A 25,822-nucleotide genomic window follows, 5' to 3' on the forward strand; every position below is an offset into this window, starting at 1 on the left:
AGTGGAAAGGTCCTAGAGAGCCAGAGATATGAGACGAAAAATAAATATATATATCCCGCGAACAGAGCCAGTCTAATAACCTGCCCCAAATCCGGGCGGAGGGCCCTTCAGGACCTTGTTGATGGCCATGGCACCAGCGAGGAGCAGCATGATACGAGACAACACCATTGGGCCGTCGTCGCCATCTTCTTGTGGCTGTGCCTTCACAATCTTTCGCCGCTTGCCATGCTTCTTGTCTGTGCCGCCTTTCACCGGCAACGAGTCCGGTTTTTCTTCAGTAGTGGCGACCGCGACCACGGCTTGCAACGCCGGGAAACTGGAGCGGTGGGTGTCTCCGAGCGCACCTCGCAGACCGAAGTCGGCAAATGGCGACTCGCGGTGGAGCCCCAGGTAGCCGGCTGTCTGGGGACGACTACAATTTTTAAATGACGATAAAGAAGATGACTTCTCCTCGTCTGACAATAACACTCGGTAAGAATCGACCGAACTCCGGGCACTGGGCAAAGTCCCGCAGCCCAAAGTGTCCGGAATCGAAGATGAGTTACTCCAGGCTGAAAGAACCGGGAAGGGGAAAAGTAGGAGCGGGTTGAACGACGTCGGGTGATCAGCCGGCTGCGTCACGGGTATCTCCGCTGTCTTGTTCGCCGAGGCCGCCACGTTGGATTCCAGAAATAGGGTACTTGGGTTGGCGACCAAATCACCCGAGGTGAGCGCTTTGTCCAGCGAACAAGTCGGCTCATCGGGCAGCGGAGCGGTGAACTCCTTGACAGATATTTCGGGTAGTACGAGTCTTTGTCCGCTGCCGTCAGCCACGGAGTCGTCCGCAAGCGGAGCCACAAATGCTTTGGCGGGAATCCCCGGTTCCGCAGTACCATCTTCGAGCACCGATGATTCTACTTCGGCACCCCAGTGGCGTTTATTAACTTCTTCACTGTCACCCAGAATCTCTGGTGTGTTGGCCAAGATCTCGGTCTCATAACCCACATCGAGCCCGGCCGGACCACGAGGCGTGTTGGTCATGTCATCAACCGCTTCGGGACCCAACATCAGCGCATCGGGCATAGTCTCGATCTTCTCTGCGTCAACACCAATGTCGCTCTGACTAGTATTCTCTTTCGCTTCTTCGACTCCGATCTCGGGACCGCTGATCTCAACACCCTGAAGAACCAAAGTCTTCTCGAGCTTGGCGATGCTTTCTTGCACCGCATCTCGGGCAAGGGGGATGTCGGGTGCTGTGACAACATTTTCTCCGATGATTTCAGTTAGGAGAGAACTCGATGCATCGGCGTCCACATCATGACCGGCTTGCGAGACTTGGGAAATTCTCGCCTCCAGGTACGGCCCCGTCTCGTTTAGCGAGGGTGCATCTTCGGTAACGACCACTTCTCCATCGGCATCGAAATCGGTACCAGCTCCCAGTAGATGTCCGGCGGAGGTCTTGGGGCAAACAGAACCCACATCGGCAGAGCACCCGCCCCCTTCAGCTTCATCCTTGGTGGATGTCTCGGAGAAAGTCTCGGACTCCGGACCGGAACTATTGCAAACCCCCTCTCCGTCTCGGCTTCCGGAAGAAATGTCGAGAGACGAAGCACGGATGCCACGGATAGAGCTGGATGTCCCTTCAGGAGTCTCGGATCCACCGCAAGTCGCGGGCTCGGGCATCTGAACATCTCTGGAGCTGTCGACTCCGACGGATGCCTCGGACAATCCGGAGTCTAGGTCCGCACTGGCACCGACATCGTCTCCGACATGATCACCGACGATTATGTCGGATGCAGCGCAGCTCGCACTAGCGGCGGAGTCTTGGTCGTCACCGAGTCCAAGAGCTCCGGCAGAGTCATCGCATGTACGAGTGTCCGCACCATTGTCGACACTGACACTCGAAACTGCGGCTGGCAGACTGCCATCGTGAGTAATCAAGACTTCATGACTACTTGTTTCGGATTTCTCGGTAGCTAAGATATCACCGATTTCATGCTGAGAAGCGTTTTGCGATTCGGAGCCGGCCTCAAGGGCGAGTCGGTCGTGCACATGGCCTCCGGCTCCGTTGTTTTCAATCGGGATCTCGGGTGCCTGCGGGACCGCTGGGATTTTGAGGCCATCGGACTCGAAATCCACTGGGTGCAGGCTCTCGATATTGTTAGTCTCACTTTTTGAGGCATCAGTCTCGGGAGTCGGAAGGCCAAGGCTGTCCGGCGAACCCTTGGCGGCGCAGAATCTCTCCACAACCACGCCACCAACACTGCCAACACCAAAACCAACTGCCTGTTGGCAATCGATTGGTTTAAATGGGCCCGAGCTAGGTTCCGAGCTAGAAAGCGAAATTGACCTTGCTATTAGCCTCGTATCGGTCGGGGCCGAGTTCCGGACTTCCGGGGTGGGGAAGTCCGGACGCGCTTCGTTGGCGCCCTGGCAACCACCATTGGGCTTTGCAAACAATTCGGCCCCGAGCTCTGCAGTGTAAGACACTTCGTTGATGAAACTCGTGTTATTCTCTTGCTCGGAATTTGCAGTCAGGGTACGTAGCGGAGAGTCATCTTCCTCGCGCCCGGAATTCACCCCGTCTCCGGACACTTCAGACTCGGTATTCTCCCCGAGCAGAAGTGCCGACTCCAAGTTCTTTTCGGGCCCGTTGGTCGTGAGCTCGGGCACATTTGTTGTCTGAGGGAGGCAGATGGGTGAACATGTCTCGATTTGAGGCAGTTCAAGAATATCGCGACTTTGGTCTTCACCTTCGGAGGTCATCGCGGTGGATTGTCCGTCTGTTTCAGCCTCCATGTCTGGCCCCAGCGCCTCGGGCTCGGGCTCGGGCTCCTTCGCAATGGAATCCCTCGCGCCCGAAAGCCTCCGCAGATATCGCGGAGTTATCAGCACACTAGCTCTCGGCGAGGAATCTCCCCCAGTGCTTAACGCAGGGGTAGATGGTGCGGTGGAGCCTTCGTCTTCCCCGGTGTTTGTGGGATTTAGACTTCGGGTTTTAGACACCTCGTCAAAGACCGGGTTCGGCGCACGTTCCAGCGCATCATCAGTGTCCATCATAAGCGAACCAGTGCCTTGGCCAGAAAAGTGTTCCTCTCCCGGGCAAGGTGTGACCTTAGCTCGGTTCGAAGTCTGAAAGGTTGAGTTGGCATCGAATGCTGCAGCGGGTTCTCCTAGGTCGATCCCTGCCGAGATCCCCGCGTCGTCGGTTTCTACCACGCTCGGCACCGTCAGGCACAATCTCTCGGACCCTCGTTGGGGCGCGCTCTCTCCAATATGGCGGTTCACTTCTGCGGGTTCGGTTTCCGAGGCTTGTGTTGGCCCGGTCACTCGGCCGTCACCAACTTCCACAGGCTCGGTCGGGTCTAGGGGGTTGACTCCAATGGCAAGCTCGTCTATCAAAGTTGATGCGTTGCTCACACGACCTGCCGTTGAGCGACTCTTGGATATGGCGATCAAAGACTCGGTAGCTTCGGCTGGTTCAACAAGGCCCATAGCCGTCATCGGACGCCCGAGGGAATGCCTTTGACCACGAGTCCGGGTAAGGTCTTGTTCGCCAGCAACCGAGCCCGGCCTACTCCTCTCACCTTCGGGTGTGTGTTCAGCGAGCTTAGAGAAGTTTTTGGACCACAGAGACTCGGTTGAGCGACGAGAGAGTGAAAAGGCTCGCCGAACAAGCCTCCGAACCGAGCTTTTTTGCCTAGGTAAGGATTTGGACTTGTCATGTTGGTTTCCCGGGGGCTCTTGGAGGGTTTCAGTCGATTGTCGTTTTGTTAGCGACAAGGCCCGTTGGACAAGCGTCCTCGACGAGCTCTGCGGCCTTGGTGGCGAGGCTGTCTCATGTACCGTGCCAACAGATGTTTCAGCGGGTGGTCCCTCTCGCACAGAAGCTGGTAGGGCTTGGAACACTGGAGGTTCCGAGGAGCTGTGAGTAAGAGAAAATGCTCGCTGAACAAGGCGTCTTGAAGATGGCTGAGGTCTGGGCAGGGATTGAGACTTGGACTGAGTATGGCCAGATTGTTTTGCTGGGGGTTGCTCTCGGACAGGATTGCATTGCTCGTTTGGCAATGGGTCATTGGTTCCGGAGGTTCCCGCCAAAGGAAAGGGAAGCATCTGGCCTTCCTCATCTCCGTCGTCGGTCATGTCGTCGATTAAGCACGTATCTTCAAAGACCATGTCGATGTCGCTTCGGATGCGTGTTTTGAGTCTGGCGATGAGAACTGAGCTTTCTTCCTCCGGGGATGCAAACATCTCCTTCATTCCTCCCCGCTTCTCATGCGCCACAATGGCCTTGTCGAGCACAGTATGCCCTCTTTTGTGCGCGCTGATGTGGACAGCAACATTGCGACCACGGAGAACATCGCTGATGCCGGTCTGGACTCGGTCCAGAGCTGCCTGGATCGTCCGCCGGCTATACGAGGCCGAAGAGTTGACAGTGAACTTTGCTGGCTGAGAAAGTGTCCAGCCTACGCCCTTGAGCTCAAGTATCCGAAGTTCAAAATCGTCCATCGCATTGATCTTTGCGTCGGTGTCTTGACAGGCATCAACAAGAGCGGCTTCGGCGGCCTTAAGAAACTCGTCGCAGTCCTTAGCCTCGGAGTCCCGGAACAGCGAAAGCTTGCTCGTGATTGTCCGGCGCACCTGACTGTAGACCGGACCAAGGTTGTTTGTAATCCGGAGTTCGATGCTTAGAGCGTCGTCATCGGCATGGTGGCAATCCAATGCAAGACAGTCCTTTAGATGATCGTCGAACGCGCGCTTTCTTGGCTCCAAACCTTCGTTCACGGCCCTTAGAGCCCTCCACAGCAGATCCTCGCTCATGAATAGGGTTAGCGGGGCGGTCTGCTTGCTGTTGGCTTTGACGACAGTCTGGAATTCGATTTCTTTGCGTTGGGGGTTTCGACTCTCGAACGACAGCTCAATCCTGTACCCGGGCACAGCCTCAAATGATTGAGACGACTCGATGAAGCGAGATCTGGGGATGCACGCCAGCGACAGAGGACCACCATGAGTCGGCACCGTCGTCTCTGGGTTCTCAGGCTCCATGTCATAAAAAGGTTGGTCAATCCATCTGAAGTACTTGTCGTGACGGCGCAGGTAAAGGCCAACCATCTTATGGGTGGCCAAGATGATGTCCTTCGTGAGTGCGACAGTCAGGGGTTGCTTTTGGTAGGAGCGGTAGGCCCTCTCGGCCCATTCGCCCGCTCCCCTCGTCATAATACGAAATGTCATGTCGAATCTCAAGGGCTTGGACTCTTTCGTGTCGTCCCTGAGCGGTTCGAGTGCGCCCGAGTCCTTGCGCGTCAGGAGCTCGTGAGAGCAGCGCTCAATGCGGCGCAGCAAGCCATTGCAGAGCCGCCTGCTGGGCTCGAGGGCAGGCGAGCTGCCATAGCTCCGGAAATATCTCGACCGGATTACCGGGTCGGTAAACCGGATCTCAACGTGCACCACGAGGGGGGGTGTGGAGGTGGCGGCGCGATAGTCGTCAAAGACGGGCGACAGCAAGGCCCTTTCTTGGTCCATGGTCAGCCGTGCCGGTGTCGGTGCCGGTGCTGGCTGCTGGCTGCTGCTGGCGGGTTGGTCGAGCCTGGGAAAGGCGTCTCCCAAAATGAGACGTTTTTTTGGCCGTATCGAGGCAACACTAAGGCTGCGGTGCTGCTCTTGCTCCTGCCATTGCTGCTGCTGCTGCCGCGAGTCCCACCAAGCCATCGTTTTCGAAGTGCTCCACCGAGCCACCTAGCGACGGGGAGTATCCTGGTGCAGAAAGGGGAGCCGAGTCTGCGACTGCCCCGGGGCTGCACCTAACCTCCGCGCTAGGGAGGAGAGGCGAGGAAGACCGTAGCAACCTGAAGCCTGAGGCGAGCAAGGTGACAGGCAAGAAAGGAAAAATGACTCCGTACTAATGTATTCGTACCTCGATCACCGTGGTCCATCAAAGTTGAGGCAACAAACACGGCCGATTGGCGACAACCTGGCACAGAGGAAAGAGGGACATGCAGAGAGATAGAGAGCAGCAATTGAAGGCCGGCCACCGACCTGGATAACTACCTGGGTACGATACCTACGAACAAGATAAACAATCGGGCTGTTCTTGGTGTGGGGTCTCGAACAACAGAAGGCTGAGGTGCAGGGCAGCAGGGCAGCAATGGAATAGCATGTGCAGCTCTAACAAAACATACTGTGTACCGACATGTATGAACAGTCGTCTGCCTAGCGGCGGCTGTTTCGACCTGAGCCGATTGGGAAGACGGGCAGGGAAGACCATACGAGCATCCAATGCTTCCAGGTTTGTTTGGAGGGGCGTATCTTGAGTTGTTATGGCCTGACACGTAGCCCGGGCATCTCCAAGCCAGCCGCGGGATCGACCCAGCAGCATCCCATTTTTCTTTTTCTTTTTTGCCTTGCTGCTACTAAGGTATCTCCCTCTGGCTGAGCCAAGGCCTTAAATCGTAATTGCTAGAGCTTGCATAATTGATGATGAAAAGAAGAATAGCAAGGCGACCCACTAACCGGTTGTCTTTTGGCAGCAAGACCTATGGAGAAGGCTTTGGATTCCATGCCATCATGTCATAGAGGTGAAGGTCTTGGGGCAGGTGTGAAACGCTGGCCTCTCCTGCCACGCACGCGTTGCGAATTGGAGCTCCTAGCCGGACCCTTCAAGGCACCTTCCGTCCGCTCCTTGATAGTGTGTTCTTGCGGATTCCATCTGAAATTCTATGGACTTGCATGCAGGGCGCAGAGTTCTGGATTTGGACTTGTGTGGATTGGGCAGATATGGCTGGCTGGCGCGCTTGCTTGTGACCAGTAGCGAAGAGGGCGGTGGAGGAGAAATGACAACTGTTCCAGCTGGTCGACAATTATCCAATGGGCGGCCGCGGCGAAGGCCGATCGGCGGGTGTCTTCAGAACTTCAGCTTTCCCCCGCAGCGCCTCCCCGAGCGCGGGAGACTCAAAAGGAAGGAAAAAGCTGCACCAGGAACACACAGTGGCTGCACTGTGCAGCACCTGCCGAGCTAGACTGTGGGGACTCCCTCGTCTCTCTAAACATCGCAGGCGCCAGGTCTGGTTTGACTGAGCCCGTTTCTTGTTCTTTCCACACCTCTCCTCAAGAGTCGAGACTGGGTCAGGCCAACTACGGATGCATATCGTAACTTCGATCTTGGTTTGAGCAATCTACAGTCTGCGTCCAGACTTGTTTCTTTACGCATGCGTGATCTGGGCTGTAGCTAGAACCGTTTGGTGATCCTGGTCGAGCATGTCAAGTCAAACTCAATGCATAATGTTCTAGCATGGCGTGCGATGCGAAGCTGCTCATCCGTACCACATGTGGTTCGAGTGCGCACCGGGCGGTGTCTCTATTTGGGCTTTCTAGTAGGGCATGCCTGGCCCAACTGTCAATCCTCCCTGACTCTTTAAGTACGTTGACTCTATGTTGATACTTGCAATTTCATTGAGAAATGAAATGAAAAAAAAAGGTAGGCAGCTAGGTAGCTAGGCAGGTATGTAGTTCGCCGTATGTTTGTTGTTGTTAGAAGAAACTCGCCCTTTTCCAACTCCAACTACTATGCCAGCTCGTTTCGCCGTCTGCCTGGCCAATGCCGTTGATGGAATAAAGAACAGTCGAGCTTCCCACTCTTTTTATCAGTCACGCAGAATCCAGACAGATCAAATACAAATAATGTAAAATCGTTGTCAGAGTTTCAGTCCGGTGCCTACCTAGTATGTGAGAGACAAACGCGCGCCACTCCTCTTATCGAAAGAAGAGTCGACCAAGTGCGTTGGGATGGAATCATGTTTGCCCTCCAAAGTACTCTTTACCGTTCAGTATCTTTTTTTATTTCTTCTTGCAGCGCTCTCCATCCAAGTCTTTGGGCTTCTTTCTATTCCCAACCACGACAAACGGAGGCTTGGCTCTGCGTTTTGAACATGCAACCAGCCACAGCCGCATGTAACAAGCCGAGTCTTTCAAACTTCGCTCCCTGTCCGTTTGCCTGCCCGGGCCGTTGTCATCTCTCTCTTTAACAACCGAATGGGGTACCTGAGCAGTTAGTTGTCTAAACAGTATTATTAAACTACGTGTTGTAACCAGGCGGAGCGGAAGCGGTAGCGTAGGCGGGGAGCCAAGTGCAGGGTAGATCGTAGGGAACTGTGCCCTGGTCCAGTACAACAGTGCCCTGTGTAAGACACTAAGGGAAGCAGACTGACTGCTACAGGTTTGTAGAACTCTGCTACAAGCCTGCCCCAGGTCTGTAGGACTCTACTACAGACTAGCCACTTAGACTGTGAGGACTCTGTTCAGCAGTCTACCTCATAGGCTACAGGGAACTCTGCCCTGTAGTCAGGGTCTTCGGGGGACAACAGAAGTGCTGAAGAAGACTGAGAAGAGTTGTATTATAGAAGGATTACAGTACAAAGAGTGGTGAGTGCAATGCTTGCTTGAAAGGAAATCTATCTAAGGGAAAGGATAGGTCTTAATATAGACCTAAGGTAGGTCTTCTAGACGGTTCTAGAAGCCGTAAGTGGCCCTATATTCGATAGTCTTCTAGTAGGCTCGTAGGGGGTTTGAGAAGGTGCTCTGGGGCCTGGCTAGCAATTTGGGTATAGCGCCCACATTAGCCATACTTTAACAAGTATCTTTGAGTGAATATGTGTGTTACACACAGACTTGACTGAGGTGGGCTTGACGGGACTTGACAAAGCCACGGCGGCCTGCGTTCAGCACTTCTTCCTCAGCCATGGGTTACTCCCATTGGGTCCTGACCCGTTGGCATCTTCAAGACCCCCTGTTCGTGAAACCCTGAATCACAGAGAGGCAACCGGCAGAAATATATGCCCTCCTGGGTTACTTATCTGGACCTCCCTATTCCTCTCTCTCCATCTTCTTCTTCTCCCTCAAGCAACTCTCCATCTCCTCTCGGCAGTGCGCGCCCGCGCCAGCAGAACCATCATGTCGCGCAAGAAGAACAGCCAGACCAACGTCGAGAAGCAGCGGCGCAATGAGGTTGTCAAGCGATTCGACGACTACTTCGGTGCTGGCAAGCTGGAGGACTGGCAGCGCCTGTGCATCAAGATAGGCCTGGACGCCGACGGATGCGACCTTTCTAGCATCACCAAGTGCCGCAAGGTAAGAGAGAAATAAGCAAGCACACATACAACACACAACTCAACAACAAGAAAAAGGGAAGGGGGAGAAGAGATCCTTCGTCTCTAACAGCCACCTATGAACACAGGCACTGAAATCCGTGTACATCAACATATACGATCTCGTGGAGGCCATCAACAAAGGGGAGGAGGTGCCACGCTTCGCCAGCCTGGACCAGCTGGTGCGCTACACGCTGGGGACGCGCAGGATCTATCCGAAGGCGCAGGCCAAGAAGTATGGGCCGGTGAGGGCACTGATGCGGAATGTGTTTCGGGATGAGTGAAGAAAAGGGGTGAAGATGATGTGATGTAGGGAGAGAAGAAGAAGAAGAAGAAGGGCTTGATCTGTACTATTATTACCTTGGTTTGTCTTGGAATGGTTAGATTGGGATAAATTACACGCACGCCCCTTCTTTGCCGAAAAAAATAAATAAAGGGGGAAAGTCGCACGGAGGTGTGTGACTTGGACTCGAGGTTTCTTCGCTATTGTATTGTAATTTGGGTCGTGAAGCCACCGCTATTGCTACTACTGCGCTACAACCACCACCCTCGCCTGAATTCCCGGTGCTTAGTCTCTGAGTTCCCACAACCTGATCTTGCCCGAGTCGTTGCCCACCGCAAGGACGTCGCTCTGGGCACTAAATGCCACGGCTGTGACGCGGCCCAGGGGCGTCTGCTCTGTGGGCCAGTTGCGGTAGACGGTGCAGCTGGGAAGGTGGACAAGGCGCAGGGCGTCTTTCTTGAGCCGGCTGCTAAAAGCCATGAGCTGGCCGTCGGGAGTGAAAGTGACGGTGGTGATGGCCGTCGTCAGCTGCTCAAACGTGCGGGTGGGTTGAGGCAGGGCTTTGATCTCAGTGACGCCCCCGTTTTCCTTGGACGAGCGGGCGATGAGCTCGTTGCGGTCGTATATGTTGAGGATGCCGCTGTTGGAGCCGACGGCGACCCAGCGGTCATCACCGAGGTCGGACGGACCGCCACTGCGGCCGCCTAGCGCCAAGACCGTGGCGCCGATGGAGCCCTCGTCCCGCCATATCCCCACGGTGCGCCGGGACAGCATGCTCCACTCGGCAACCTGGCCGTCCTTGGACGCGATGGCCAGGCCGTTGCTCGTGCTCCACCAGGCGAAGTCCGCGATACCGCCGCGCCCGTCAACACGCGCCTGCGTAATCCACTGCATCGTGGCCACGTTGATGATATTGAGCATACCGCCACCCTTCTTATCCGACGCGGCCAGCGCCATGTAGCGTCCCGACGGGCTGAGCTGGAAGCGCTCCATAGTGCGCTGTTCCTGCTGGTGGCCCTGGATTTTCGTTACTTTCTTCACCTGGCCCGATGAGAGATTCCACGTGTGGAAGTAGCGCCGCCTGCCGGCAAAGACAACTTCGTCGCCGTCGGGGCCGAGAAACGCGGAGCGACGGAGATCGGTACTCTTGACTTGGACCGATGTCAAGGCCGGGTTCGGTATCGGGTACGCCGCGGGGTCGATTTGGTGAAGGTACATGATGGAGGATGTGCATGACGACATGAGGATGGGATGCTTGGGGTGAAACGACAGGGAGCTGACGGCAGCTTTGTGAGAATCGGGTATGTCCCTCGTGCGCTGGATGTCGATGGTCTCTGGCCGCAGCTTCCTGCGCTTGTTCGCACCGCTAGTACCGCCCGTGAAGGAGTGGGCATTACGGAGAAAGGTCTCTAGCGGAAGCGTCGAGTCAAAGTCGTCGTCATCGCTATTCTCCGAAGCCGACGACTCGTCGCCGTCCTTGCCGCGGGATGTCGCCGAAGACCGTCGTCGCCTGGACCCATCCTTGCTACCGGCAGCAGCATCTCGGGCCCATGCTGGTTGCGGATATAGCCGTAGGTACTGCTGCCGTAGGCGGCGGGAATACTCTGTGCCGCTGACAACATCCTCGGCGGCGGAAGCCCTCAGTTTCCTCAGTCTCGTGGCGCCGGCCAGGGAGACAGCCAGTCGCTCATCGTCGCTGTCTTCCCAGGCCGGTGCCTCTGGGTCGCTCTTGAGTTTGGTGGCATGATCTTGCGCGAGCGACAGAGGTTTATCGCCGGGGGCCGTGTCGATGAAGAAGAGGGCCGAGTCGTTGAGATGCGCCTGGCTAATTGCTGCTTGTCCGTGTTCCGCAACGTCCTGGCCCGATGCCACCACTAGAGCTGCCGAATCTGTGTCGAAGTCGCCGCGGAACAGCTGTTCGCGGAAGCTGGCCTTGCTGCCCAGGACGAAGCGCTCGAGCTCCTCTTCGTCGGAATCCTTCTCGTCGTCGAGGTCGAGGAGAGTGGCGTCCCGTCTGCCTTTCGCAGCTTCCTCTTCGCCCAGTGACGCAAGCTCATCCTCGTCGAACCCCCCGAATGATTCGTCCGACGAATTGTCAAAATGGCGCGGCGTCATCGTGAATGCTGTTTTGCTGCAACAAATACCTGGGGCTGGTGAGTTGAGGAGGGGTCGTCCGCTAATGCCGATTCAAGATGTCCCCAATAGATTTTTTTTTCGGCCTCGCAGCCTTGCAGCATGGCTTGACACCCTTAACTCCACTTGCAAGCTTCCCCACTTCAGCCTTGCTCAGCGTTCCTTTCGCTTTTCAGCACAGCGGGGTTCATCAATTCACCTGTGATACAAAACAGATAGGTACTGATGTAGGACTGTAAATTGGAATGATACTGAATGAATCATCCAACATACTGAATGGCTCATGGAGGTAGTTTGTGACCCTCCGCATTAATTATTAATGGTATTTTTTGCATTTCTTAATTAAAATAGGGACATGTTCTTATTCAGGTTACTGAAGTAGATAAATTCTGACTGCCTGCCACAGAATACTCCGTACACAGTCTCTCCTAGTCTCTGTGACTCGAGAATTGTATGAGGGAAGAAGGCAATTGGTATCATAATATAGTAATGGAAAGTAAATAAGAATTAAAATCAACAAGAGGGCAAGTCGTCTCGCAGCTCCTTGGGGTATCATAGTCCTCTTCTCTCAAAGTACAAACGCAACGGCAATGCTGATCAAACACAGCCAGTGAGCTCCGCTTCTCCAGTTCAATGTCCCGGCCCCGCCGAGGCCTTGAGCGGTGCCCGCTCCCGTTTTTGCCGGCCCCAAGCCGTCGCCGCTGCTGGAACTGCCGCTTCCGGCAGTCTGGACCACGGTGGCGTCGCCAGGCGCAAACATGACGGGCACGTCGTTCGTCGCGTTGATCTGGGACGGAGTCAGGAGCGGATTGTTAAGCAAGTCACACGAGGGCCGGACGACTCCGAAATCGATCTTGTTTGTCACTGAGATGGGCAGGTCGAAGATGGTGTAGTGGTCTGCCCCGTTGAGTCGAAAGTTCTGGCGGATGGATATCTGGAGAATCCTGTTAGCAGTGGGCCGATATAACATTTCGTGTTCTCTTTGCAGACATACGTTATAAAAACCCCGCGCGCTCCCGACTTCGTTTGGCTGCCCATCGCCCACGAGACAGTCGGGCCAGACCCATTTGACATGCTTCACGGTGCTGCCGGGCTCCTGGAACATGATGTCGCCGAGACTGGCGTTGCCTGAGCCGGCGGTACCATTGGTGATGGTGAAGTTCTTGCCTGTGTCATAGCTGTACAAGAAGATAGTGATGTTGTGTATTTGACTCGGGCTGTTGTCTGCATAAGGTGGCAAGGGAAGCCTGCCGTTTGTCGACACGTCCAAAGCGACCTCTATTGTTTCTGTCCGACAGGTCAGTGCCGAGGAAACCGGGTGAGACAAAATGTTTGTCCAGACATACCTCCGCCTAGGGGAGTTCCTGGTTGAGGAGCATCAACGACGGCCAGGCCCGGTGTGAAGATCTGGCCGCCAGCAACTGTAAAGTTGAGCGCGAGGCCCGGTGCAGCAAACAACAGCGCCCACGCAACTAAGAATATGGAGAATGCCATTTAGCCAGAAACCGTGTCTCACGATTTGCGGCTGGTGGATCAATGGGAAGGAGAGAATAGGGGAGAGGGAGAGGGAGAGACAGCACCAGGCCGCATTCCCATCATGCTGGGAGCGGACTGAGTATTTAGCCCACGGCGGCTAGCCGTTGCCATTGGGAGGGCCCCAAGAAACAGGAAACAAAAGGAGCGGATCAGAGATTATTAATTGTCTATTAATGGAGCGAGATTGCCAGGAAGGGGCCGCCGGGGGGTAACCAAGGCTGGAAGCGAGGTGTTCATCGAGCCTGGTCACTGTGAGATCTCCGTCGGATGACCTGGGACCGAGTGCCCACGACTTAACGATACTAGCAGCAAGACCAGAGGGGGTCATGGACGTTCAACGGGGACAGCATGACGGCTCAATCCGGATTTGGGGGGTGTTAAGAGCAAGCTGCAGGGCTCGAGGGCGCCTTAACGGCCGTCTTATGATGCTGTCATTGCGCCGCCCGTTGAAGCTCGGTTGTTACGGCTTTGGCGAATTTCATGCACTGCGGACCAATTGGTTTCATATATGCGGGACAAGCTTTGGCGTCGATTTCCAAGGACCTGGGCGAGGGGTCGACCCCGGCAACTGACCCGGATCCTAATTTTAGGTGGGTTTCTAGCGGTTCCCGGGCCGCATTACCCAAACCGAACTTGCCGAACGACCCACAATGGTTACAAGCAAGTCCATATTCCAGGTTATTACGCAGGCCACTGTCTGAGCGAAGGTAATTGACAGCCAGATTGACTGTTTAGACATCTTATAACGGACTCAACTACGGATACACTCATCTATCTCATTCAGGCGCCCAGTCAAACATGTTGAATTATCTAACCTCAGGAGCTCTTTATCTACCGTACGAATACACTATTTTGATCATTCAGTGCCACAAATTCCGTCCAACTCGTGGCATATAAGGTAGTAGTGAATAAATAGAGGCAAAGAGACAACACAGGTTCTGGAGGCTGAAATTCCAGGCGCTTTTCCGATTTCTACCTTTGTGGGTTGTGTTGTTTGGGATGGTTTGCTGTGTGATTTCCCTCCTGCCGCTCGCTCTCCTGGGTTGAGGCTGCAAGAAGCCGGGTCAGCACCAGCAGCGACACAAAACACCATGTTTTCAGGCTAGGTCATTCTACGGCGGCGGGTAATTACCCATCTAATCGCATGAGGGAGTCGTGCCGTCATCTCTCAACAGGGAGAAAGTTCAACTTGAGTTTTGGTTTAGATGGTCTTGCAAGCGTGACGCTGTCTGAAGGAGGGGTCGGTTGAAGACAAGTGAAGGGACGAAATTACCCTCGCCTGAGGAGAGAACTCAGAGTGAGAGGGGAAAATTAAAATAGGTACCTAGGTAGTTATCAACAAGGTAAGATAGTATGGGTGGAATCTAGGTAGGTAGTCTATTTCGCTGCAAAAATGGCTGTGTTTGTTTGTTTCCCATGTCCAGCGTGTTCTCGAACTGGCCGACGACACACAGGTGACCTATTTTCGGGTTTCTTTTACTGTTCTAGGATGAGACAGCAAACTGAGGTTACCGTCATCATCTAACTCGTACTGACCGTCCCCGATTAGGTATTTCGTATTCTGGTACGAAATATGGATACCTACTTTACGTGTTGACCTTTCACAGCACCAGCTAGGGGATTGGGCAGACTAAGCCCCTAGAGACCCCTCATTTTTCGGGGTAAAATGGGGTCACCGACTGGGGAGGCCCCAGAATTTCCTTCCAATTCACACGACCAGACTGATTTACTACTCAGTATCAATTTAACTAACTGCTCAGTCTTTGGTGCAAGCTTTTGAACAATCCATTAACCTGTCACGGGAACAGAGGCAGGGCTTCTTGGTATATCGGCCCGGAAAGGGGAGCGGGAGAGAGGGACCTACATAGTACCTCAGGGCTTACGGCGACCGTGGCGGGTGCATGTTTGCGGTCCTCCAAAGTTTCTTGGGGAACTCGCAACTCACAACAACCATGCCGACCTTGGCCATGCTTGGATCCCGCACTACGCGGTGCGCCCGCACCCGCGCCCGCACCTGGCCGGCGCGCCTCAGAAGGGATTCCCATCGTCAGTACAGCGGCGCGTCTCAGCTTGGTCTGGCCGGCATCCTCAACGTCCGCCCCGAGGTTGCCCACGCCGTGGCCACCAACCAGCCCGTCGTGGCTCTCGAGTCGACCATCTACACTCATGGCGCCCTGGGCCCCTTGCTGCTCGAGGACACTGTCCGCCAGCACGGTGCTGTGCCTGCCGTCTGCGGCATCCTCGCCGGCGTGCCAACTGTTGGCCTCACCCCGGCCGAGGTCGACCGCATGGTCCACGAAGGCGCAAGGAAGGCTTCGAGGAGAGATATCGCCTATGTCGTCGGCATGGTAAGCTTGGCTTATTAGTTCTATTCCGTGTTCTGCCGCCGTCGGCCATCTCTTGCCTTGCTGTATTTCTCTGTTTCTCGCCAGGAGTCCTTCACCGTTTCCGGTCTTATCCTACTAGCCCAGTCCAGTCCAATGAGCCAGTGTGTTGGTGGCCCACGTTGACCCCCTTTCCTACCAGGGCCTTGCAGGGCAGCGGATCCATGCAGGGACCACAATTGCCGGAACCATGATTCTGGCCAGACTCGCCGGTATTCATGTCTTTGGCACTGGTGGTCTCGGCGGCGTTCACCGTGGCGGCCACGACTCGCTAGATATCTCGGCCGATCTTACCGAGCTCGGGAGAACTCGCGTCGCCGTCATAAGCAGCGGCTGCAAAGGCTTTCTCGACATCCCTCGCACTCTCGAATTCCTCGAGACGCAGGGTGTTCTGGCTTCGACGTTTGCAGATGGACGACAAGGTAATGTCGACTTCCCGGCTTTCTGGGCTCGTGACAGCGGGACCAAGAGCCCTTTTGTAGTCCAGGACGAGCGGGATGCTGCCGCCATAATCTTTGCCCAGGAGCAGCTCGGCGTCGAGTCTGGGCTTCTTTTCGCCAATCCGATCCCGCAGGAGCATGCCATCTCCAGGGAGGATATGGACGCTGCCATCGGCACTGCCGTCCGAGAGGCCGATGAGAAGGGCTTCTCTGGCGCAGCGAATACCCCGTACATTCTCAAAAGAATAAGAGAGTTGACAGATGGCCGCAGCGCGCCCGCTAATGTTGCTCTTGTTCAGTCCAACGTGGCCAGAGCGGCAAAGGTTGCCGTGGAGCTCTCAAAGCTTCTCGACGGAAAATTTGCCCAAGCCGACAAACTGTAAGCAATAGTAATGACGCATTGTACTGGTTCGAGTTGAGCCAGCCCCCTTTTAGGTAGTCGTGTTATTTATTCGTCGCTTTAGCTATACCATTCAGAGCGCTCCAGTCCCGGCAGTCAAGAAGGACACGGCTGAAGAAGCCGTGGCAGAGGTGCCCGAGGTAACACAACTCGACACGCCAACTCGACACGCGCAAATGTGACACAAGCCCTGACTATGGCTACTCTAGTGCATACATGCTACGGCCGACATTCTCGTTGCGGGGTCGATAGCCCTCGACCTGAGCTGCGACTTCGCTGGTGGTGTCTCGGCCAGAGGCAGCCAGGCAGTCTCGCCCGCTCTTCATACCTCGAACCCAGCTTCCATCAACCAGTCCGTTGGGGGCGTTGGCCATAATGTGGCTCTCGCCGCGCACAAGGTCAGCGGGGATGGAAAAGTCAGGCTCTGCAGCATGGTGGGCGATGATATGTGCGTCTATCTTGCTCTGTAACATGTCCCTTATTTATTAGAAGCGACTCGCTAATAAACGCTCAGAGCCGGTTCGACCATTCTGTCAGCACTAGAAATATCCGGGCTCGACACATCCTACATTCGCAAACTCGGCCACGAGTACCCCTTTACAAGAACTGCACAGTATGTGGCTGTCAACGATACCAGCAAGAACCTCGTGGTTGCCATGGCCGATATGGCCATCTTCTCGCGCCACTCGTTCCCCGTGTACTGGAACTCGGCCGTGGCAGCCTCCAAGCCCAAGTGGCTCGTCGTGGACGGCAACTGGGCGGAAGCAGACATTCAGACCTGGATCCAGGCCGGCCGTAAGCATGACGCCCGAATCGCCTTTGAGCCTGTGTCGACGGCCAAGTCGGAGCGCCTCTTCCCGCCCCTAGCGCGCGATGGGAGCAGTCCGATGGGCTTTCCCCCTCACGCTAGCGTCGACCTGGCCACGCCAAACCAGCTCGAGCTCGCCGCCATGCACGGAGCGGCGTCGCGCGGTGGGTACTTTGAGAGGCCGGGCTGGTTCGAAATTATAGACGCCTTCGGCATGATGGGAGCCCGAGACCGCTTTGTGAGGCTCACGTCTGTCGAGATGACGGACGCCGGACTGCCCGTGCAGACAGTTCAGATGCTGCCTTATATCCCAACCATTGTCACCAAGCTGGGCGAAAGAGGCGCGCTGCTCACCTCGATCCTCGCCCGCGACGACCCCCGGCTGCGTGACCCTGACTCGGCCCCGTACATCCTGACCCGTAGCGTGAACGATCACCCACACGTGGGCGGCGTCTACATGCGTCTCTTTCCTGCCGTAGAGCGGGTGCAAGACGTGGTCTCTGTCAATGGCGTCGGCGACACCTTCTTAGGCGTGCTGATAGCAGGGTTGGCGCAAGGCGGACGTGTTGAGAACCTCATTAATGTGGCGCAGAAGGCAGCAATTCTGTCGCTTAGAAGCCAAGAGGCAGTTAGTGTTGAGCTGGTAGGCCTGGCGAGAGAGCTGGAGGCAGCTGCTGCTGCCAGTTAGTCCCAGGCATATGCATCGATTGCTCTTCGCTCCCAACCATCAAGCCTTCTTCCGTCCACTCAATCCCGGCGTATTGCCGCATTCCTCCTTCTCATTACCAAAGCACTAGCCATCCATGCTGTCCGGGGAGTGCGGATGGCCACTCGGGACTAGTGCCCGTCTTTTGCGCACGATGTTGACAAGTTTCAAGAGGTCGGGAGATGGGAGCTAAACAATGCTCGAGCTCCAGCCAGACCCGGACTGGACTTTTCTTGTCTTAGAATGACTTAGCATCGTGTTGAAGATGCGATGGTGAACAGCCAAGATCTAGTAGCTTGGTTTACAACTGGTGATCCTAACCCGAAGGAGACTGCCCCAGCCTTCCTTAATTGTTCACCCTGCATCACAACACCAAAGCAACCTCGGTACATGTCTACCTTCCCATCACACATGCGGGAGAAAGACTGTAGATGCGGGGATCTCGCAGCAACAGTCCCCAGAGCGGGAGCTTGGCGGGACAAGGAACCCGGGGACTCGGTGACGACGATACCACCAACTGCTGTAAGGATACTAGGTCGTAGTGTAGTGTAGTGTAGCTATAGCCATGTCTTCATCGTGACAGATGTCTCTCTCCTCTTCTTGTTTTGCTTCGTCCCTTGACATTTCCCAGTTTGTATCTCTTTGAAGACAACTAATCAATTATACTCGCCACATCCAGTTGTACAGTACGAGAACCGCTCAAGCTACCTAGCTCATATGCCGCTTCACAATGGCTTCCTACCTCACGAAGAGTTCAAGGCCGACACAGTCCTTAAGATTATCCGCAACACGGCGCTAAACCCGAAGCTGCTGCTCCCCATCATCCTACTCGCCAGGTTCACCAAAAAGGGCGAGGACCTGTCCATCCTCCACCTCCTAGCCCTCTCCCGCATCAAGACGCTCTTCTACATTGGTATCGCCCGGTGGGTGAACGGCTACCTCTCTCAGGGTGCCCTCAACGACGCTGCTGGACGCGAGCGAGCGCGACATCCGCTTCACGTTCGACGTCAACACGCTCGCGCACTACTGGATCGTGCGCGAGTTTCTGCCCTTACTAATCAAGGCGGACCACGGCATGGTCGTGACCGTGGCGTCGGTCGCCGCCTGGGTCACCGTGCCCAACATGGTCGACTACTCGGCGTCGAAAGCCGCGTCGCAGAGCTTCCACGAGGGGCTCGCGGCTGAGCTCAAGACGCGGTACGGCGCGCCGCGCGTGCGCACGGTGGTGGTCAACCAGGGCTATACGCGCACGCCGCTGTTCACGGGCTACCACAACGACAGCCCGTGGCTGATGCCGGCGCTCGGGCCCCAGACCGTCGCCGACGCCATCGTGTGCCAGGTCCTCTCGGGCACCTCGGGCCAGCTCCTGCTGCCCGCCGTGGCCAACTCGCTGCCCTGTTGGGCGCCCTGCCGCATTGGTATTCGACCCGTCTCCGCTCGAAGAACGAGACTATCATGACCAAGTTTGCCGGCCGCAAGGTTGTTGAAGACGTCGACAAGTCCTACGAGACCAAGGAGCCCAGGGAGGCCGACGTGGGTGCGAGCGCCGTCTTGGTGCCGCCGCAGGCGAAGGAGTAGGCGTCGGTCTAGCTAGGAGTGTCTTGAGGGCGCGTTCTTGGGGCACCGTGTATCTATGTGTTGCGAAATGGGGCGATGTCGCTTCCTCTCATGTGTGTCGCTGGCATGCAAGGGATGACCAGCCACTGGAATGCGATCAAAGGGGGATCACGTGGGATATCGAGCCCGAGAATTCAGCTACATTCTTCGCCGTATACACCTCCCAATACGTTCCCCATCGGCCCAAACAACGATCGGTGAAGGCGGTTCTCGCCACTTAGTTATTAGCCGTCTTTGAACGGGGGCTGTTGTGGTGGCAATTCGTTGAACTCAACATTGGTGTGGCTATAGAGGCACTACGAAACGTGTAGGAATCAGATTTTGTTTGATCTTAACAGTTTCTCCCTTTTTCGCCTTTTCTCCTATCCGCTGCCTGTGTCTTAGAGTTGCTTTGTTTTGCGTAGCTCTTTAGTACTATCATTAACGAAACAATAGCATTGTCCACCCCGTACTAGCCTAGCTATTATGAGCCCGGTATTCAAATTACTTGCTTATGTATCTCAGGATAAGTTAACTGTTCCTAACTCTAGCTAGCTAGGATTCAAGTATTTAAAGATCCCTTTCTCGAGCCTAGTGGAGGAGGAAAGCCATCAGCCTCGTACTTTTACCTTCCGTTGAGAGCCCCAGCCTTGAAGAGATCCGGATATACTCGCCACGAGATATCATATCTTGAACTCTTTTACATCAGCCAAACTCATCAATATGGCCTCCACAACTCCGTCATTTGTCACTTTAAGCTTCAATACTGAATCAAGAGGGCCGTCTTCAGCAACCCACTTGTCTTCTGGCTTGGGCCTCAATACTAGACCTATAGAGCCATTGTCAACAACTCTTTCGTCCTCTAGCCCGCACCACAATACTGAGCTAGATGAGCCGTCTTCGATAGCTCCCCCGACCCTCAGCTCAGGCAGTGATACTGGGCTCGGAGTGCCGTCGACGACAACTCCTTCAACCTCTAGTTCGCGTCTCAACACCGAGATAAGAATGAAGAAGGGAAGCCATTTATCTAGCATAAGTAGTGACAATCCTCACTACTTTGGCGACGACGTGAGTCCTCACAGAGGTTGGTGGATGTCGCCAGAGAAAATCTATATAGAGGCCCGGCATGTCTCCCGATTATGTCTCCCGAGATAACAAGTACCGGAGTGGCTCAGATTTCTTCGACGACGATAGGGAGCAAGACGGGGAGGAAGACGAAGACAGGGAGGAGGATGAATATGCGGAGGAGGATGAATATGCGGAGGAGGATGAATATGCGGAGGAGGATGAATATGCGGAGGAGGATGAATATGCGGAGGAGGATGAATATGCGGAGGAGAACCAAGACACGGAGGAGGATTGGTTCGCGAAACAAGACGGTGAGTGGTACGACGTCTACGAGCCTTGTTTGATGGCATAGGACGAAGAGTTTACGGCAAGCCTATACACGCATGTTTAAGCTGCCGGCCCCGCCGCGGCAGTGGATCGGTGAGTCGTAAGTTACAACTTATCTCGCAACTACGCCCCCTCATCGGAAGCAGCTCTAAGCCTAGCTGGCCCTTAGTCATTGCTGGATAGGTGCGCCACTTTTAGTATCAACTACCTCAACGATATTCCAAATCTTACCGTCGTTAATACAAGGTGCGTAGGCCCTGGGCCATCAACATGTAAGAGAAGGCAGGTACGCCTGATCAAGGTGGTCACAATGTAGGTGTTGAAGTAAGAGAGCAATGACTGGTATTGGCGAGAGACTTCAACCTGGCCCTCGCAAAGGAAAGGAACGAGGGCCTCTGATTATATACATGACAGGGTGTAAGGCGGGCCTCTGACAAAGGAGTGAAGTCTAGGCCCGCTTCAAAGGAGTGAGTGGGTTGTGTGAGGGGGTTGGGGTCCTTTCTTACACAACAAGCAAAGTCTTTCATTGCGGGAGAAGCTTGTGGTCCTTTTCTTTTACTTTCTTCGCTGTTCGGTAAATAGTCTCTTTATACATTGAAATGAACGAATAACCTCCCGAAAGTCTTCAAGTTTGCGTGTGATATTATGGATGTTAGTGTAAATAGGGGTGGCGTTGAGATCCGTCGGCTGAGCGCCGTTGCCAAGACAACGAGTCCCGCATTCCACGTTGCCTTTCGTTCTGCTCGCTATGGGCTCGACAAGCTTAAAAATAGCGCACTTTGGATGAGAATGTGTATATGTACTTAGGTACTGTACTCTTTTTGGAGAGACTGGAATGTAGTGAATCCAGACCGGCAGCTTACATCATCACAGGGTGCCGAGCCAAAGGAGGCGAGAGATGGAACTATAACACGTCAATATCAGACCATCCAATGTGTAGAAACATACGAACGAGCGAGCCCGTCCGTTTTACGGTGGTGTTGTAAGGCGCCGACCAACCACACGGTTGGTTGATGCAGCTCCCAAGAGTATGCATGTGGTCGCATGATCGAAACTACCTTGCCCACCTTAGGTCTCGTCCCAATCAGCATTCTACAGATGACAAAAGCTTGAATCCGGCTCGCGCCGATACGGCGGACATGAAGAATGAAACACCTGCTTAGGTAAGTTGTGTAGGGCAGCGGTGAATGTGGGGAATAGGAGATCGCTTCCACACTCCGCAAGTCGCGAAGAGCCGTAGAAATACAGATACCCAGAGACATTCTGCTGGTGAATCTCGGTGGTGAAATGGGGTGGCATTCGATTTAGATATCTATCCCATGCAACTTACGTTCCTTGGCTAGATATCCAGGGCATTTCACTTCATGTAGATGAAGGAGGAATCTGCCGTGGAGCCGAGTCTTTTGTTGCGCCGTAACCGACGACGTAAGTACCAGCGGCTCTGGGCGGCAAGTGCAAAAACCTTGCACAGCATCGTGCCAGCGAGACTTGACCGCCGAAGGACACTGGCCTGACGTTCTTCTGAGCAGCGGGCCTAGACTGGACTGGGTCGTCCTTGCCCGTTTTGACTAATGCGGCCCGAGGTCGCACAGCCAATCGAGGCGTACGCCTGGGCGGCGGGGCTGGTGGGGGCAGTGGGAGAGGGGCAGCGAGATCAGATCATGCCCTGCGTCAATCAGCCCACACTGGATTGAAAACGGATCGTGAGATCGCATGTTTCCGCATTTTATTTTGTCTTTTTTGCCATCCCACGGGCGAAAAAGACACCGTCTAGCATCGTGCCAGAACCTTTGCCGCATGCCGGGCCTGGTCTGGGCTGCTCCGAGGTGGATTTCTGTGGCCCTTGGAGTTGGCGTGCCTTTCGAGCCCCTTCCCCAATTGCTGTCGATCGGCATGGGCCTTCCTATCCGGTCCCGTCCAGACTCGACGCAATGCCTCATCTCTGCATCTGTATCGTCACGGCTACTGCAGCTGCTACTGCAGTTGCTGTCTGATACCTCGCCTGCTGCCCTTACCATAGCCACCAATACCTCACTTCTTTACTCTATTCTCCCCTCTCTTTGCTCCTGCTTCCCAAAGCTAGCAGGCCACTTGTGTGTTGCGTGTTGTTGAGTACAGTACCAGTAACCCAGCTACCTGCATCCCAGAAGAAGTCTTGTCAAGTCTCGTCCCACCTCCCCGCGCAGCTCCGAGTGCTTAGCTGCAGATACGTGGTAGCAACCTATATATCCCTTTTCACTCTTTTGCTTGCCGGATTGGTCCAAGGCCGTTCCAGCCAGCCGGGACAGCAATCCCAGATACTCCGGATTCTGGCCAACCCAACCCGCTAGCTTCACGTCTCCAGCCAGGCTGGGTACTGGCCGCAGGAGGCACACATCAGATCGGACGCCTTCTCACCGTTTCCCAGCTCCCTGGGTTCTCCGAGCAAAGTAGACCACCGTCTTGAAGCTCGATACTCCGTCACCGCAGAACCCCTCCCCCCCTCCCCGAGCTTTACGTTAGCGCCACATTCTCTCACCGTCGAGCTGGCCCCATATCGTCCGAGAATCCCGTGGCCCGTCTCTTTTCCAACGCAACTCTGCATTACGCTCCTGCATAGTGACAGTCCTCTACTCCCATTCCGCCTCGCGTTTATAAGAGCCCCGTACCACCCGACCCCGGATCCCAGTGAATCCCGGCCGCGATGGCCCCTGCCGTCCTCGAGAAGCCCGTCGAGGACCACCTCGGCAACGGCCCCACCGATCCCGCCGAGTGTGTTGACCGCCTGACATTACTTCGAAGCATGCCGGAGGTCCCTGTCGAATGCCAGGTCTGCGTCGTCGGCGCCGGCCCGGCCGGCCTGATGCTGGCCTGCAACCTGGCCCGCTTCGGCGTGAAGGTGGAGGTTGTTGACGATAGAGCGGACCCGACGCCCGTGGGAAGGTAAGTTAGTTGTCTTTTCAGCTGGACCCGTTAACAACGCCGGCGCTCTACTCTCTGTTGCGTATCTGCTTCGCAACTCCTACTGACAACTGCCGCAGAGCAGATGGCCTGCAACCAAAGACAATCGAGACGTTCCGCCAGATGAGACTGGCAGACCCGCTGCTTCAACGTGGCGTCCGTGTATACGATATCTCCTTCTGGAGAAGCACACCCGAAGAGCCACTACACCGCCTTGGTCGCGAAGTTCATTACCCCCCCGTCATCGACGTGTTGGACCCGTTTATCCTACTAGTTCACCAAGGGATGGTCGAGAGTCTGTTCATCGAAGACCTAAGGAAACGTGGAGTTGAGGTGCGGAGAAATACTGCCTTTGACTCGTATAGTGTTTGCGACGGTCAGGGCGGCCCGCTGCAAGTCAATTGCCGTACAAACGTGACGCAGGATCGGAAGACCTTTCTTTCGCAATATCTTGTTGGCTGTGGGTTCCCTTGTGTCGTGCCATGAGATTCCGAAGCCCCTCTAACGTCTCTGCAGGCGATGGCGCCCATTCAAAGGTTCGGAGAAGCATACCCGACGCCCGTCCTGTCGGAATGTCGCAGGCGTCTGTCTGGGGTGTGCTAGATGGAGAGTTGATAACCGACTTCCCCGACATCTGGTCTAAGACGCTTGTCTACTCACAGGAATACGGCTCTATCCTCATCATACCCCGAGAACGCAACATGACAAGGTTCTATATCGAGCTGAAGAGCGGTAAAGTCGATAGGAACCAGCTCGGCCAGGACTTTGTGATGCAACGCGCAATGGACATAATGGCACCCTTTGAGGTAGGGTGGAAATATATTGAGTGGTTTGGTCGTTACCAGATTGGTCAGCGAGTAGCAAGCCGCTTCTGCGACCCCCATTTGCGCGCATTTCTGGCCGGAGACGCCAGTCACACGCACTCGCCAAAGGCCGCCCAGGGCATGAACACGTCGATGCATGATGCTTGGAATATCGGATGGAAACTCAATCTTGCAGCCCGTGGCCTTGCAAAGCAAGCTCTGCTTCAGAGCTACGAGGGGGAACGCAGGAAGATTGCGCTGGACCTGGTTAACTTTGATTATGAGCATGCCAACCAAATCGCCGCGGGAGATGCTGTTGCTCTTGCTGAGAATTTTAAGACGAATGTGCGTTTCATCTCTGGGATAGGGGCCGAGTACAGCGAGAACGCCATCAATATGGTGGAACCCGAGTCCTGGGTTATGGGAGAGGCCAAGCCAGGTTGCCTACTACCACCAGCCAAGGTCACTCGGTATCTGGACTCCAACCCGGTCGATATTCAACTCGACATACCCATGATTGGCCAGTTTCGGATATATCTGCTGATGTGGGATGTGCACCAAACCCGCATTTTCCTTGACACCTTTTGTGAGGCGATTGCTTCCAGTGACTCGCTTGTAAGTCAACTGTCTGCTGCCGCCAGTGTTTCCTACGCCAAGCAGCCTCGGCTGCCTGCGCCCGAGGATCTGTATATTCGCCCGGAGCGTTATACCGCCGTCAGCCACCTCTTCACGTTTGGCCTCATCAGTAAGTCCCCTGACTCTACCTTCACTCGGTGGAAGGCGTTGCTAACGCGCGAGTTCTTAGCTACAATGCCCAAAAGCGAGATAGAAATCACAGATTTACCTGCCTTGTTCCAAGACAGCCGCTGGACTTTCTACCTCGACGACTGTCCTCAGCTGGACACCCGCGGGTCGCTATGTACGAACAAGTGGCTTGGCAGTCTTGGTCCTGGCGAGGTGGCCATCGTCAACGTCCGCCCCGACGGCTACGTGGGTTCTATCGGACGGTGGGACTCGAGCGTTGATGATTCGGGTGAGGAGGCAGCCAAATGGCTCGACATGTATTATGGAAGATTTCTACAGGTTCCTGCGGCTACTTCCTAGTATGAATCGCGCGGAGACTCAGACAAAGAAAACGAAGACCTAACCCTTGCCGTGGAGGTATCAAGCGGAGACTCTGACAAAGGAAACGAACACCTAAACCTATGAAGATGTAGTTTCTATATATCGTATTCACGGCTGTCGATTTTTATCGATGGCCCGCCCTGTGTATACAATC

The 25,822-nt window shown here is 55.0% G+C and overlaps 7 protein-coding genes across 7 annotated transcripts; 5 read left to right on the forward strand and 2 right to left on the reverse strand.

The window, feature by feature from the left end:
- Window positions 1-72: 72 nt before the first annotated feature.
- On the reverse strand, window positions 73-5,688 carry B0T26DRAFT_670378 (uncharacterized protein; the record flags this gene model as incomplete). Its single annotated transcript, XM_060439170.1, has 1 exon — window positions 73-5,688. The coding sequence occupies one exon, from the start codon at window positions 5,686-5,688 to the stop codon at window positions 73-75; it is 5,616 nt and encodes a 1,871-aa protein (XP_060302920.1).
- A 2,775-nt stretch (window positions 5,689-8,463) lies between these two features.
- On the forward strand, window positions 8,464-9,403 carry B0T26DRAFT_797962 (uncharacterized protein; the record flags this gene model as incomplete). The annotated part of the gene is made up of 2 exons (XM_060446938.1): window positions 8,464-9,102; window positions 9,209-9,403. Exons 1-2 carry the CDS (start codon window positions 8,926-8,928, stop codon window positions 9,401-9,403), a joined length of 372 nt encoding a protein of 123 aa, XP_060302921.1. The 5' UTR covers window positions 8,464-8,925.
- A 284-nt stretch (window positions 9,404-9,687) lies between these two features.
- On the reverse strand, window positions 9,688-13,029 carry B0T26DRAFT_736822 (WD40-repeat-containing domain protein; the record flags this gene model as incomplete). The annotated part of the gene is made up of 5 exons (XM_060443371.1): window positions 9,688-11,128; window positions 11,165-11,525; window positions 12,247-12,469; window positions 12,530-12,822; window positions 12,882-13,029. 5 exons carry the CDS (start codon window positions 13,027-13,029, stop codon window positions 9,688-9,690), a joined length of 2,466 nt encoding a protein of 821 aa, XP_060302922.1.
- Window positions 13,030-15,023: 1,994 nt separating this feature from the next.
- B0T26DRAFT_746003 (Indigoidine synthase A like protein-domain-containing protein) lies at window positions 15,024-17,791 on the forward strand (the record flags this gene model as incomplete). The annotated part of the gene is made up of 5 exons (XM_060444642.1): window positions 15,024-15,419; window positions 15,598-16,274; window positions 16,360-16,435; window positions 16,505-16,743; window positions 16,810-17,791. The coding sequence occupies 5 exons, from the start codon at window positions 15,024-15,026 to the stop codon at window positions 17,789-17,791; spliced, it is 2,370 nt and encodes a 789-aa protein (XP_060302923.1).
- Window positions 17,792-18,526: 735 nt separating this feature from the next.
- B0T26DRAFT_746004 (uncharacterized protein) lies at window positions 18,527-19,387 on the forward strand (the record flags this gene model as incomplete). Its single annotated transcript, XM_060444643.1, has 3 exons — window positions 18,527-18,732; window positions 18,758-19,187; window positions 19,253-19,387. The coding sequence occupies 3 exons, from the start codon at window positions 18,527-18,529 to the stop codon at window positions 19,385-19,387; spliced, it is 771 nt and encodes a 256-aa protein (XP_060302924.1).
- Window positions 19,388-20,531: 1,144 nt separating this feature from the next.
- On the forward strand, window positions 20,532-21,199 carry B0T26DRAFT_670383 (uncharacterized protein; the record flags this gene model as incomplete). The annotated part of the gene is made up of 4 exons (XM_060439171.1): window positions 20,532-20,784; window positions 20,846-20,900; window positions 20,999-21,046; window positions 21,154-21,199. 4 exons carry the CDS (start codon window positions 20,532-20,534, stop codon window positions 21,197-21,199), a joined length of 402 nt encoding a protein of 133 aa, XP_060302925.1.
- Window positions 21,200-23,483: 2,284 nt separating this feature from the next.
- Window positions 23,484-25,647, forward strand: B0T26DRAFT_632514 (FAD binding domain-containing protein; the record flags this gene model as incomplete). Its single annotated transcript, XM_060436452.1, has 4 exons — window positions 23,484-23,722; window positions 23,821-24,200; window positions 24,257-25,288; window positions 25,349-25,647. The coding sequence occupies 4 exons, from the start codon at window positions 23,484-23,486 to the stop codon at window positions 25,645-25,647; spliced, it is 1,950 nt and encodes a 649-aa protein (XP_060302926.1).
- Between the last annotated feature and the right edge of the window lie 175 nt (window positions 25,648-25,822).

Source organism: Lasiosphaeria miniovina, assembly GCF_030549165.1.
Source record: "Lasiosphaeria miniovina strain SMH2392-1A chromosome Unknown B0T26scaffold_1, whole genome shotgun sequence".
Classification (NCBI taxonomy): Eukaryota; Fungi; Ascomycota; class Sordariomycetes; order Sordariales; family Lasiosphaeriaceae; genus Lasiosphaeria; species Lasiosphaeria miniovina.